The sequence below is a fragment of the Telmatherina bonti genome (genome assembly GCF_933228915.1).
Source record: "Telmatherina bonti genome assembly, chromosome: 15".
Lineage (NCBI taxonomy): Eukaryota > Metazoa > Chordata > Actinopteri > Atheriniformes > Telmatherinidae > Telmatherina > Telmatherina bonti.
In genome coordinates this window covers 18544078-18557851 of record NC_136613.1, presented here as the reverse complement: position 1 = coordinate 18557851, position 13774 = coordinate 18544078, and the positions used below count along the sequence as shown (strand labels likewise).

At 35.3% G+C, this 13774-nt stretch overlaps 1 protein-coding gene across 2 annotated transcripts in view; it reads right to left on the bottom strand.

Moving 5' to 3' along the window:
• LOC306767005 (glypican-6-like) overlaps positions 1-13774 on the bottom strand; it is an 86977-nt gene that overhangs the window by 61277 nt on the left and 11926 nt on the right. Inside the window, exons 1-2 of one of the 2 annotated variants that reach the window (XM_079254893.1) lie at positions 13646-13750; positions 4138-4296 (exon numbers count right to left, since the gene is read on the bottom strand). In XM_079254893.1, the coding sequence (XP_079111019.1) occupies positions 4138-4246 (109 nt within the window). In that variant the 5' untranslated portion in view covers positions 4247-4296; positions 13646-13750. Of the gene's footprint in view, positions 1-4137; positions 4297-13645; positions 13751-13774 lie in introns of those variants that run through there. The other variant, XM_079254892.1, reaches the window with a different exon arrangement.

Genomic DNA, 13774 nt, shown 5'->3' with positions numbered 1-13774 from the left:
CATAAAAGATGCTTATGTACAATTCTGCTTTAGTGTGCACACAGTTTTAGTTATGAAACTGCTCAGAAATTTATGCATCTGGCCTTTGGTGATTTCCAACCTTTCTTAGCTTTTTGTTGCCCCTGTCCCTAATTCATAATAAGCATACATTTCCAAAAAATTATAACATTTCATTGTTTGAACCTTTGATATTTTGACTATAAATCATTTTCAATTAAACTTAGTCTTGAAAGGATTTGCAGATCATTGCATTCTGTTTTTATTTATAATTTATAGTATCACAGCAGGAAGGCACAGTGAAGCACTGCTAGTACTGTCACCTCACAGCAAGGTTTCCATGTTCTCCCTGGCTGATCTGGTTTTCACCCATATTTTCAAAGATGCACATTTTGGTTTATTCTAAATTTGCTGTAGGTAGAAATTTCTGTGTGCTTGTTTCCTGTCTCTTTGCCCTAGTATGTCTCTTACCTAAGACAGATAGGATAGGTTCAAACCCTTGTACCTTTAACAAGATATAAAAAATTGGTGAATGTGACATGAAATATGAAATAGGACAACATATGATACAAAGTGTGCCACTGGGATCACTGTTCTACTTGTATAGAGGGATACGGCCAAATGATGGTGTAAAAAGATCCATACATGCAGATATATGTTTGCCTCCATGTAATGGATAAACTTGTTAATAACATATGAACTAATGCAAAAGTAGCAACTCTGCAGAATCTTCAAACCTAAAGTACTATGTAAACATACACAGTGTTGATTATTTACAGTAAGTATGAATGCTTGGTATCGAATGCATAGTAATTTATCTTTTTTCATGCAACCTCTAATAGAATAGTTTACTCTAATGAGCCCTGAATGAGTGGACAAGTGGGCATTTTAAGCACATCTTTTGATTCAGACAGCTACATTGTGCCTACAAGATGCTGCGAGTATTTCTGTGTCGTTGGACCTGGCAAAGCCAACACCATACTCTCACTATGACACATAGGCTGCAGTGTCAGAAAATATGTGTGGGCTGGCCAACCACTATCAGCTACTGTAACACTCATCAAAGTCTGCATAAGGAGAGGAAAATAAACACACAGCGCATAGACTCTGTGTAGGAGGGACTCCAGAACCAGGTGCTAAATAGATGGTAAAGGGCATCCAAGTGAACTAAGAGCTTTGTTTTCTTTAGATCTTTATGTTCTTTCGTCAGTGTTAAGGCCAGCTTAATTATTTGGTTTTATTGCAACTAACAAGAGAAAAAAAAATCACTATACAAAACTGAATAAAAGAACAAATTACTTACAGCACAATTATCCTGGCCTACATCTTCCAATTAAAGCAAATGATTTAACATGTTAAGATCATTTAAACAAATGAGCACTTAAGTGAAATTTGAACAGCGAAAACGACAACTTTGATAGACCAAACTGACTGTAAATGGAGCTTCCCAGCAAACAGTCCCAGGCATAAAACCTGTACATCTTCTTTGACTGGTGAAATTATAGAGAGTGGCAGCAAATCCCAAGAGAAAGAAAGATGCCTGCAGTCATGCATCAAAGTGCTGATGGACAAAACCTATTTCCCTCTTTACTGGATCCCTCTACACAATATTCACTACATTGACAGGGAGTGATCAAAATAACACTTATTTATTTATGCATGCTTCCAGGAATCACATGCTAGCTTGAGAAGTGTATATTCCTGGAAAAAAAAGAGACAGACACCAGCCAGGCATTGTGACATTGAGACTCTTGGCAACATAAAATCATTTGATAGTTACAGTCTGTAACTCAATAGCATTTGTTGCATTTAATATGTTTAATAGTTGAAATAAATGAACAGAAGAAGAGAACACATTGATAGCTGGGTATAAAATTGCAATATTAATCACACAACCCTTTTCAGCAGTCGTCAGTGGATACTTTTACTTCTATCCTTTCACCTCCTACATATGAAAATTCAAAAACATTTCAAGGGTTTCCATCGTTTGCTTGAACCCAGACATGATTGATAGTACTGTGAAAAAACACACACTCTGTTGTTCTTTCCTAAGATTCTGTGATTTCCTAAATGAAACATTTGATAATGACATCTGCTCTGATGTGGAAACACTCCCATGAGTCAATTTGCTCACTTGCTGCAAGGAGTGCTACTTTTCAAGACGCCATTATTGATCGCTTTTAATGGTATAAATCCATTACCTATGTAGTCACTTCAGGTGAAGGACTTGTGTGATTGTGAGTGCATGATGATACTTGTGTTTATTCTTGCCAACATTTACAACAGCATGCATTACCAACAGCATAGTCATTTTACAGTAAGCTGAGTCTGCTTGTGTTTGTAAATAATAATGTCAGAACGAGGGTCAGCTGCAGTAGTCTGAATATACATACATGTAGCAAACGTGCTGGACCTGTGATTTACATATTATAGCATTTGGGACAGTACTTTGGGACAGTTACAGAAATACGTGACATAGACTGAGCTCTCAGTTGCTCTTGGTGGTTATGTTGGTGCAGTGGTTGGTAACTCTTGCCGAGATTTGTAAAAGACAGGTCAAAATGGACAAAGATCAGTTCTGAAGTTGAAATTAAGTGTTGAATAATGAAGACTGTCCAGTGCATCTGCTGTTGGTTGATTTTTTTGTTACCTGCTTTGCTATTGTGTGTTTCTGACATTTTTTCTTTGTTGTGAAAGCTGTTGCTGTCAGCTCCCAGTCTGTGCAAACTTTAAACCAATCAGCATTTGATCAACACGTCGTATCATCTCTGAACCCTTCATGGTGATCACTTTTTGTAAACTGCATGTGTTCCTCTGCATCCAAGAGGGGACCTCGTGATAATGTTGGATAGTCGGTTCTGGTGGGTTGTGCTTGGGAAAAGCTGAAGACACCAGTTGTTTAATTGTGACTCTGAAAATCCATTCTGTCAGCATGATCAGAATGGATGTAGTGTGTTAAAAGCTTTTTTTTTTATAATTGTAAAACACCCTTGCCTGGTGCATACAAATGTCATCTCACCATCTGCAGTGTGAAATTTTACAGTGTCTTCTCAAGTTTAGTTGTTTTTTGCTAAATTGCATTAGTTTGTAATTTTTTTTATTTATTTTTTTGTTTTGAGCATTTATTCCACTAAATGCACTGCTGCAGTATAAAGCTTGAATGTACTGGTGCTGAAGTGTTCCTCATCATTTCAGAGGCTCGTTTTGATAGTTTTTATACATTGAATGGAATTCATAAAGACATTTATTAACTATATGCAAATTCTGATCAGGAGTTTTAAACAAAAGGGATATTTCTCAGTAATATCTGCAAGGGCTCAATTAGTGTCTGCTTTTAATTTAGGGCCTTTTTTTCTACATTGAGCAGAACTGTAATCCATATTGTTTTGTAGAAGAAGAGGAGAAAGATGATGGGCTTATTTCTCTTGATAAGCATTAAGTTTTGCCCTGTCATCCACCTTGGGGATGAGACAGAATTATTAATCCTTAAAAAAATATTATGCTGCTTTCCTTACCAACAATGGCGACAGGTTGCTATGCCTGACAAGTTTCACCTCCACCACCTTTCACCATTGTCCATAATGATAAGCTGCTGCCACCCACACAGTCTAATGGGTGCAGAAGGGATTATTATTTCTCATTATACTGCAAGGAGAAAGAGCCAACTCCACAGAGAAAGACACGAGCAGCGATGGTTGTAGGCGCAGTGAGATTTGGTTTGTTAATTAGAGCATCCCTTCCTATAGAAAACTTCACGAAGGTAATATTGGTCAATAGAATACAGTAGGGTTAAAATGAGATCACATACAACACAGGACCGCCAAGCTACTTTAACACTGTAGTATATTTCTGTGTTGCTTTTCAACCTGTCAATCTGCTGTGTGAGAAGCCATGTTTGTTTAATCCTACAAGAGTTTTCTCTACACCAAGGCATAATAATGAGATTTTTACACTTCATCTCCTCTTGAGGAGACATTTAAAGAATATCTGTCAACCTTTACAAATGAAAATCTGCAGTTACAATGCTCTAAATTTTCCTTTATGCAACATACTGCATGTGGACCATTATAACAATGCTAACAAGAAATCAATTAAAAAACAAAAGCAGATCAGCATAAGAAATACAAAACATAGACTTACCATCAAATCTTTTGTGTCCTGAGACAAAGGTGCTTCGCAGTTCATGGCTTGTTTCATTAAACAGATTCTCAAAGTCCTGTTTACTCTGCTGACCAAATTTGTCCTCCATTTCTTGGGTGCAGCATGTGTTCCCCTGAGGACATACACGCAGATGTTCCCCTGCAAAGTCCAGGACAAAACAAAACAAAACAGTGTTTCGTAGCTCCACCAAAGGTGACACACTTAACACAAGTAAAGAATGTTAGATCGGAGACAACACTTTGGTTTTGTGTCGTTGAGTTCAAGTTTGCAGTCAGTAAAACATGCTGACAGAGTAACATTTAAGTTAAAGTACATTCAGTCGGTCGGTAGGTATTGAAAAAGCCTTTGTTATAATGGATGAAATGCTTCAAAACTTACAAAGCAAAAGAATAAAAAAAAACGTTCACAGCTTGATTTTTCTGGTGCAATTTCTAATCTTATGGCTTTCAAGGTCAAATTATCATTAAAGAATGTTGCTGACTTAACAAAAGCAAAACGAACATCAAATGCAGTTGTAGTACTGTAACACATGTACAGCCAAAGTCTGATTAAACCCAGAACTTTGTCAAAGTTAAGCTTCTGACATTTCTTATGTTCTTGCTATGAAGTACTTGTTGTGTTGTTATACTTGCTTATAGTTTAACTTCAAAAGGCTATCTTAGATAAGGAAAAGAAGAAAAGAAACAAAAACAAACAAATAACCAAAAGACAGAAAGCTGCAGTGCTGATGGAGCTTTTAGATCCCCCTCAAGGTTATTTTTTACTTATTCTTATTTGAGAGTTCTATATGAAGGAGTGTTTATCAGTGAAGCATAACACAACTATTACAATACTTTATGGTGTCCAAGAAATAACATATTTTATAGATTTTTTTATTTAATAAAAAGATATTAACATGTGTATGCACTATTATGAATAAGTAATTTTTATTATTTCGTGTTAAAACTTTGTGATGAGCTCTTTTAGTTTCTGAAATGCTTCTGCATCATGATTGGAGTCAAGTTAATTATGTCTAATTTAGCTAATTATATGTGATTAAGAAAGCGCACCAAGATCACACAGTTGACTTATTTTCTTTTTTGGTTAGAATATCTTTTGCACTCGAAATGTCATCTCCAAACTCATTTCTATCTATGTGCATGCTTTTTGTACATTTTAGATTACAGCTGAAGTCAAGCCGTAAAGTTGAGAGACGTTCTTATAGACCTTTGTGACAGGATTGTGTCAACGCACCAATCTTAAGAAGTGCAAAAAAGAAAAAGAAAGGAATCGAGATGGGTATAAAAGAATAGCAGCACACTCCAGTCCCATATCAGGCTGGCCAGAAAGACCGAGCACTCAAGGATGAAGACAGTTGGTCAAACAGGTAACCAGCAAGCCAAAAGTCTAAACTAATGAAATTCAGCTTTTCTTTGTGTAAATAAGATAATCTCACAGGAGGAAAACTATGTTTCCAGCACCTCAACAATCAATCTTTTACGATAAAACATAAAGCTTGATGTCCAACTGTAATTTGCCAAAGACGCCTGAATTCCTCTCAGATCAAGAAGCAAAATCCGTCAAAATAGGCACTGAACTATTAGGCCACAGTTCCCAAGAGTGACCACTAAGGAAACCGGGTCCTGACTCCCATTTTAGGTAAACCATTCTTGTAGTTAAACATGGGGATGTCAGCATCACTCTGTGGTGGTGTTGTTCCAAACGAGCAGGAGTAACTTCATAAAACTATGAAAAACCAGGAGTGAAGCAAAAAATCTGGAACTTAAACCAGCCTACCATCTAAAAAATCCGGAAAATTGCTGTATATCAGCATACTTAGTCCAATTAACTTTTATTCAAAATTAAAGAGGAATTAAAACTCCCATGTAAACGCACGGAATGGCTCATTATTGTATTTGTTGGCACACAATGTCACTGAATTACAGCTTGTTTAGTGTGTCTAAAAATGCAAGTTGTTGAACAATGTAAAGAAGTAAGCTTGAACACAACCACTGACAAAGATTCATAAACTGAAACATCAAAATGGGCCAAAATACACCAGAGGACAAGAGAAATAATAGAGACTCTGGATAGAGTATACAGACTTGTCCAGGTTCACTAATGGATAGAGAGCACATTTCAAACCGGGCTTCAGTGAGGTGGAAGAGGAGTACTGCTGTGGGCTGCTGTCCTTAAGGATGACCCAGTTGAACCTTTTCAGATTGAAGATGGACTAGAAATCACCTTCAATACCTCCTGCTGGTTTCTGACAGTTACCTTCTTGGAGCAGTGCTACCAGAGGAAATCTGCAGCATTCAAAAAGGTTGTGATTTTTATTCTGGACAAAACTCCCAACACAAAGGCTTAGCACACTTGCTTTATCAACATGGTATAGTATCAATAGCAGATTCTATTATAATGGCCTGATTCCATCCCCTACCTGCTATAAAGTAAAAAAGACAACAGATCTCTTTAAAAGACATTTGAGAGGAAAATTCTATATTAAAAGGTTGTGTCATCTTTTTATAAGGTGTGTCTATTTTGATCATTGAATACATTTAAAGGGAAAAATATCTGTAAATGTGTTTCTTAAAAACACTTTAATAAAAAGCAATTAAGTTAGTTGAAAAGACACTTTTTTTGTCTATTGTTGCCAAATAGCTGGCAATATTTAAACTATAAGTTACCCTGAGAGGGACCCAAGACAGCATTCTTTTTTAACAATAATATTTGGGGATCAACAACAGTTTGAGCTGATTAAGAGAATCACTTTGTTTGACATTAACATTAATTGACCAATGACTTGTTGAAGTTCCATGAGTATAACAACCATTATTATTATTATTTATATAAGAATGAGTAACTTCAGCTCAACAAAGGTTGTACAGAGGTTGCAGCTCCTCGATGCAGCCCACCAAGATTCAAGTCCAAGCCTGGGCCCCTTTTCTGCATGTCATTACCCACTATCTCTGGCCCTTTTCTCCTGTCAAACTACTGTCGAATAAAGACCACTAGAGCCCAAACATCCTAGAAAAAAAAGACACATATTGTACTTCAGAACCAAACAGCGTAAAATGCATCGCTGAACTGGTTGAAAACCATGATGTTGTATGTAATGAGGAAAAAAAAGTGTGTGTGTAATTGCATTCAGAATACAGAGAGCTTCCCACATGCATAAGAAGGAAAATGAACCTTCACAATAAATGCTTTGTATGTAAAACAAAACAAGACAAAAAAAATAAGCAACTAACATGTATGTGTAACCTGTCTTTGTGAATGTTTTTTGAATAATAATAAAGAACCTCACACTTCCTGCAATTTAAGACTATATATATATATATATATATATATATATATATATGTACACATATATTAGGGCTGTGACGATACACTTTTGTCCCGATTCAATTCGATTCCAATTTTTTGGGTCCCGATTCGATTTAAATTGTGTTTCTCACAATTCTTCGATATTGCTGATTTTTGTAGATTAAAAACAAAATAATGTATAAAACTTATTTTTTTGCTTGTAATATCTCTTGATTTCAATTAGAAAAAAACAACAGATCATCACAACAGACCAGATCATCATTCTGCTGCTTTAACGCCCCAGAAGACAAGTAAAAAGATTGTTTTTAAAATTTTAAAATCGATTTTTTTTTGTTAAAAAATCAATTTTAAAATAGTGAAGCAAAAAAATCCAGATTTTCGATTTTCCCACCCCTAATATATATATACATATATATACATATATATATATATATATATATATATATATATATATATATATACACACATATATATATACACATATATATACACACATATATATATATATATATATATATATATATATATATATATATACATATATATATATATATATATACATATATATATATATATATACATATATACATATATATATATATATATATACATATATATATATATATATATATATATATATATATACATACATATATATATATATATATATATACATATATATATACATATATGTATATAAGGTTTATTTCTGCGTACTAACAAACGCAGAAATAAACCTTCAAACGGAGAATACTTCCACTGATCATTTTGTCACTGCATAAACAAAACTCTACCATAAAAATCACAATAGTCAAGAGCCTTATGGCACAACACAAAAGGCTTAAGAGTAAATATATATATATATATATATATATATATATATATATATATATATATATATATATATATACAAGCCTGCTGATATTAAAACTGAAAAAGAGACAGGTTTATGTGTGTTTTTACAAACCAAATAAAACTTGTTATTTTGCATTTATGTTCAAGTAGACTCTCAAAAAAAAAAAAAAAAAAAGTAATGAAACTCAGCTGTTTGTAAAAACTTCACTTATATTCGACTTATTTCCTTTGAAAAAAAAATAAAACAAGGATTTATGTTAAGTGCAAGTCAGTGTTTAAACGGAGCCTTTTCATCAAACATGTTAAGAGAGAGAAAAGTCAAATCCTTCTTGACATGACATTACGCTGTTAACCAGCAGTCTCAACAGAGCCAAGCATCACTTATAAATAAGCCTGTCACACATCAACATATGGAAAGAAGGTTTCAAGGGACTTCACCACTCAGCAGAGTGCCATGACCTACCTGGCCAAGGTTAAAACTGCACGAAGCATCAAAAATAATATATGTACTCTGCAGGTGCACAAACAATGCCAGCAACAGACAGAAAAGAGCATGGCTGACACAGTTTCTTTTCCAGCAGAGAAACACTAATATCACTATATATAACAATAGGAATAAATAAATTTATTTTACTTCACTTACATCATTTTATTACTATGCTGTAATATCCATAACTTACCTACTGTATAGCATTATTTATCATTATTTTGTCAACATCATAAAGACACTTTGGCCTTCAATGAGCTGGTTGCACAAAAGCAAAAATCTAATACAGTGTGTCACCTTTCATTATCGATTTCCACTGTATTCAAAATGAATACTAACAAACGCAGAAATAAACCTTCAAACGGAGAATACTTCCACTGATCATTTTGTCACTGCATGAACAAAACTCTACCATAAAAATCACAATAGTCAAGAGCCTTATGGCGCAACACAAAAGGCTTAACATACGCCGCTGTTTGGGCAAAATCTTCCTCTCAGAGGATCTCTTATGTCAGCAAGTCAATGCCAAATCACATTTTGCTTATAGAATAGGAGTATGGTTTCACACTAAATGATTTTGCTGCTCAAGCTACATTGCCAGCAGTCCAGATCAATCACCCACTGAAAACATGTGTATAACTGTAAAAAGTATCGCATAACAGCCGCCAAACTTATAGGCACCTGAAATGAACTGAGAAAAGGAAAAAAAAGAACATTTCATTTCCAGACCCACAAAGTCTGCAACTAACATAGCTGTAGCTATTCTTCTCTCCCTGTATTGTTGTTCCTGGCAAATAAACACATATAAATTAAAAGAAAAAGTAAAAGAGTAAAAAATCCTGCAGGTTATTCTTCAAAACCAATTTCATATAAGATCTCTACATAATACATAAGTAAAGTCTTCTAATACTAATATCTGGTGTGTTTTTTCTCTTAAATAGCATTGGTTTGGGCTGAGGTATAACAACAAAAACAGCCAAATTCAATTTTTTTTAGTCACTTACACACACACACATACATAGACCACATATACAAAAACTTGTCAACATCAGTACTTATTTATGCATTTCATGGGAGTATAACATTTCAGTATGATGAAGTTATCAGTGTTTTTTAACCTTATGTCCCTTCTTTCAATGACAAAGACAGAACAATGTTACTGCGACCCTCTGGGAGTTGCAAGGCGGTTTGTGGAAGCAATTGTTAAAACAACAAAGTTCTTTCCACAAAGGTGTACTAAGGGGACAGTCTCCCTACTTTTGTGACTCAGTGAAGATCCAAGTAGCCACTCTTATGCAGATGTGCTTTTTGTTTATTTTTTGCCTGGTATGATAGTAAGTATGACTTCCAAATAAAACTGTCAGTGATCCTGAGAAAGCCATACTTCAGCAGTTAAACGGGGAATTATTTTCCACTAATAGCCACGTCTCAAAGTTGGCCTCTGGCAAGTCATTCAGTATTAAGAGGACAGTAAGGTTGAAACAAAGGGCTTAGTTTCTGTCTGACCTCATTGGACTAACCTTCCTATTTGTCCCGGGCTAACAGTTGCATGCAATACTTCATTCTGCAACGAGCCTTGGGACCAGACTGTGTTTAACATGCATGCAGAGCAGCAGATCCAACTCACATTAACATATTAATAACAAAACAGCAGCAGATTCAATACATACTAATGTTAAATCAGATTGTTTAACAATGCACCAACACAATGCTGCAAACACTGAAAAATGGAATGCAGAGTGTAATGAGAGGTTTCTTGATGCACTCAGACATTTATTAAAAACCCATCCAAGCTGTCAGGAAAAGCTTAAATTGAATCATGTCACTCACATGTCTGTAATCAAATGTCGTGCCACTCAAATGAGCCGGGTTATTAACAATCCTGAGAAAACTTTAAAGAGACATTTGAAATGAACTTCTTCCTGCTGAGAGGTTCATATTTAATAATGCTTACCTGCCATTTAACTGCAGGATTTATTAGACGCACTTGCAATACACAGAGTAAATTAACTTCTATTTTAAACTTCTGAATGCAAATGCAGTAAGTTGAAGATTACTTTTTTCTCAGCTAGAGTGAAATGTTTTTTTTTTGTTTTTTTTTTAATCTTATACTTCTTAGTGTTTATTTTCTTTTGCCCACAGTAATATATTTGCATAAAAATCCTATACAATGGTGATAGAATTAAACGTATATCTGTTTACATATGTGGTCATATGGTTCCAGTTTATCCACTTACATTTCTCGATAAGCGACTTATGTCGTCTGTGATAAATGGACAGGAGCTCCCCAAGTTACTTTCCTCTGGGACATGGGTATTACTGACATCACAAGTCTGTTAAAACCATATTAGTTCAATTACGTTTATATTCATTCATCTTCATGAATGCTTTCAGATGTTTTACGGCAATGACAGCGGTGACTGCAGTCCTGAACTCTAGAAAAACATTATTTTAAACCTCATCCTTATTTTTACTGCCATCTCTATTCTCTGTTGTTTGTGTGACTATGGAGAAGCTGCAGCTACAGTTCCCGCTTGGCATCAAGCATGGTGGATCTTTAACGTTTTATACTCTTCCTTTCTGTTCATTCAACTTATGTAACTTTTAAAAAATGCTAAGGCTATGAAACTAATATAGTCAGACAGGGAAAATATGTAAGTAATGATGCACTCTGTGATATCCTTCTAAAACAGGACGACTACATCCTAAACAAGTTTGTTTTCTTATGCATTTCAATTCATTATTATGTTGAATGTGAATAGGAATGGCTAAAAAAGAAAGAAATTCAGATAAAAACAACGATATTCATGATTAAAGTTTCACATTCAGGGTGGGGTGGAGTGCAGGGGGGTATCTTTTTAGCCAAGCTTATTTTTTCCCATCACTCCTTATGCTTCTTTCAAGCATGAAATATTGATGCCAAAAACTGCAAGATGAGAATGAACTGCTCCTACAGTTAGTAAATAAAAAAAGGAATCTCAGAAAAATTGTTTGTACAGCAGCGCTTCCTGGATACACTTCCTGTCCTAAGTGGTCTTATGATAGGGTGGAGAAGATTAGATATGACAAAAACTAACACAGTCTCCGTTAAAAGTGACTAAAATGCTCTTCAATCACTTTTAAAGAAGAGTGCCTTGGAGCTGTGTGTGCTGTCTAGGCAAATAGCTAGAAATACAGCCACATTTTGGCACTGCTTCGTGCCAACAGTCCTAAAATCAGTTTGCTTGTTTCCAGTCTTCTGATCTTCTATATATTACTGGGATTGTATTTCCCAAAAAAGATTCTCACTTATATATTCTTCTTTCTTGTGTGAGGTAACAAATCCGAAAGTGTGAGCGAAAGATCCCTTGAGAGTATGCCGACCCACCAGCCATACAAATTCTTTAAAGGCAATAACTGTGCTTGTGAGTATATTTACATGTACGACGATCTTTTATAGCGAATGTTAGAAGCAACAAATTATTTCAAATGTGTTCTCACACAGTCCACATCTTCCAAATGCACCGCACGGACAGCAATGAGCATATGCAATCAGTTCACAGGCGCTGCTGCTTTTGATGAAGTAGACTAGAGGCAGGGAGAAGTGTTCCCACAGCAGGAGAGACCTCACTCTTGAAAGGCAACACTTGTAATGTTTGCTGTAAAAGTTGATGGGAATGTCACTTGTCTCTGGTTTGACAAAAAGGTAGCGAAGCGGTCTGAAAAGCAGCTCAATCTTGTGAGAGAAAACAGATGTGCTGTGCAAAAGTGTGAACTGCCAGAGACTTGCACACAGTTAGATGAAATTAGAGACTGAATCTCTTTGGTCATGTTTCCTCATCAAAATGATGATTTCCAAGAGTATAGCACCATAGATTTAGAGTAAAAAGAAAACACAATTTACCAAAATATACAGCAAAAAGTAAAAGTTAAAAATACATTTAAAATTTCCCTCAGAAGAAACTATTGCACTATTATTATGACTGCACGCACTTCAAGTCTTGTTCTCTCAATAGTTTTGTGTACAGAGTAGCTGCTTAGAAACTTTTCCGTAATAAATTCGAAATAACTTTGAATCAATATTGGCCATCTAAAATGAATTAAAAATCTAAATTAAATCAAGTTGTGAGCTATCTAAAGTTTTCTAGCAATAATATTGAATATGGTGCATGACCGACTCGGTCTAGCAAGCTATTGCAACGTTTTAATAAATAAGTAACAGAAATTAACCCAAACATTTAGCTGCTAGCTAATTAGAAAGTAACTCAAGTCTGACAAGGCTTTATGATCAATAAAAAGTAAAAAATAAAAATGAAAGCAGAACTAAACTTATCTTTATATGAAGTAAGTTATTTTTACAAGAAAGAAAAGAGTACCAGTGCCTAACACATTATTCATTTTTTCCCATTTAACTCTTTCAGAAGTGTACAGATAATAAAACAAAAAAGGAATTTAACACATTTAAGAGGAAAATAGATAAAAATGAAGCAAACATTGCATGGTTAACATCTTAAACCTCAGGTGTCGAGCTCTGATCGTCGCACTACTATTCTGCAGGTTTTTGTTGTTTACCTGCTCCAACATACCTGATCATTGTGGAAAACTTGACAACGAGTTGTTAGACCCCTTTGATTAGAATCAGATGTGTTGGAGCAGGGAAACGACAAATATGTGCAGGTTAGTGGCCCCAGAGGATCCGAGTTGGACACTCCCTGTCATAAACCAAATCAGACAATGGTCAAAAAAATGTATTACAAGAGTTTTATCTGTACTGAAAGACAGCAAGTGTGTTTGCACAAACTAACTTGTGACTCGGGGTTGTTCAAAGTGTGTGTTTATTCCCTAGCAAAGGTAGGCCACCTCTCTGAAGTATTCCTCAGTGTGCCTGGTCGAAGAGACCCGCAGCATATGTGCTCTGCCATCTGCCGAGTCCCATGGCTCCCCCTGACACACCTTTTATGGATTCACAGTTGAAGCCACAGTCAGTCC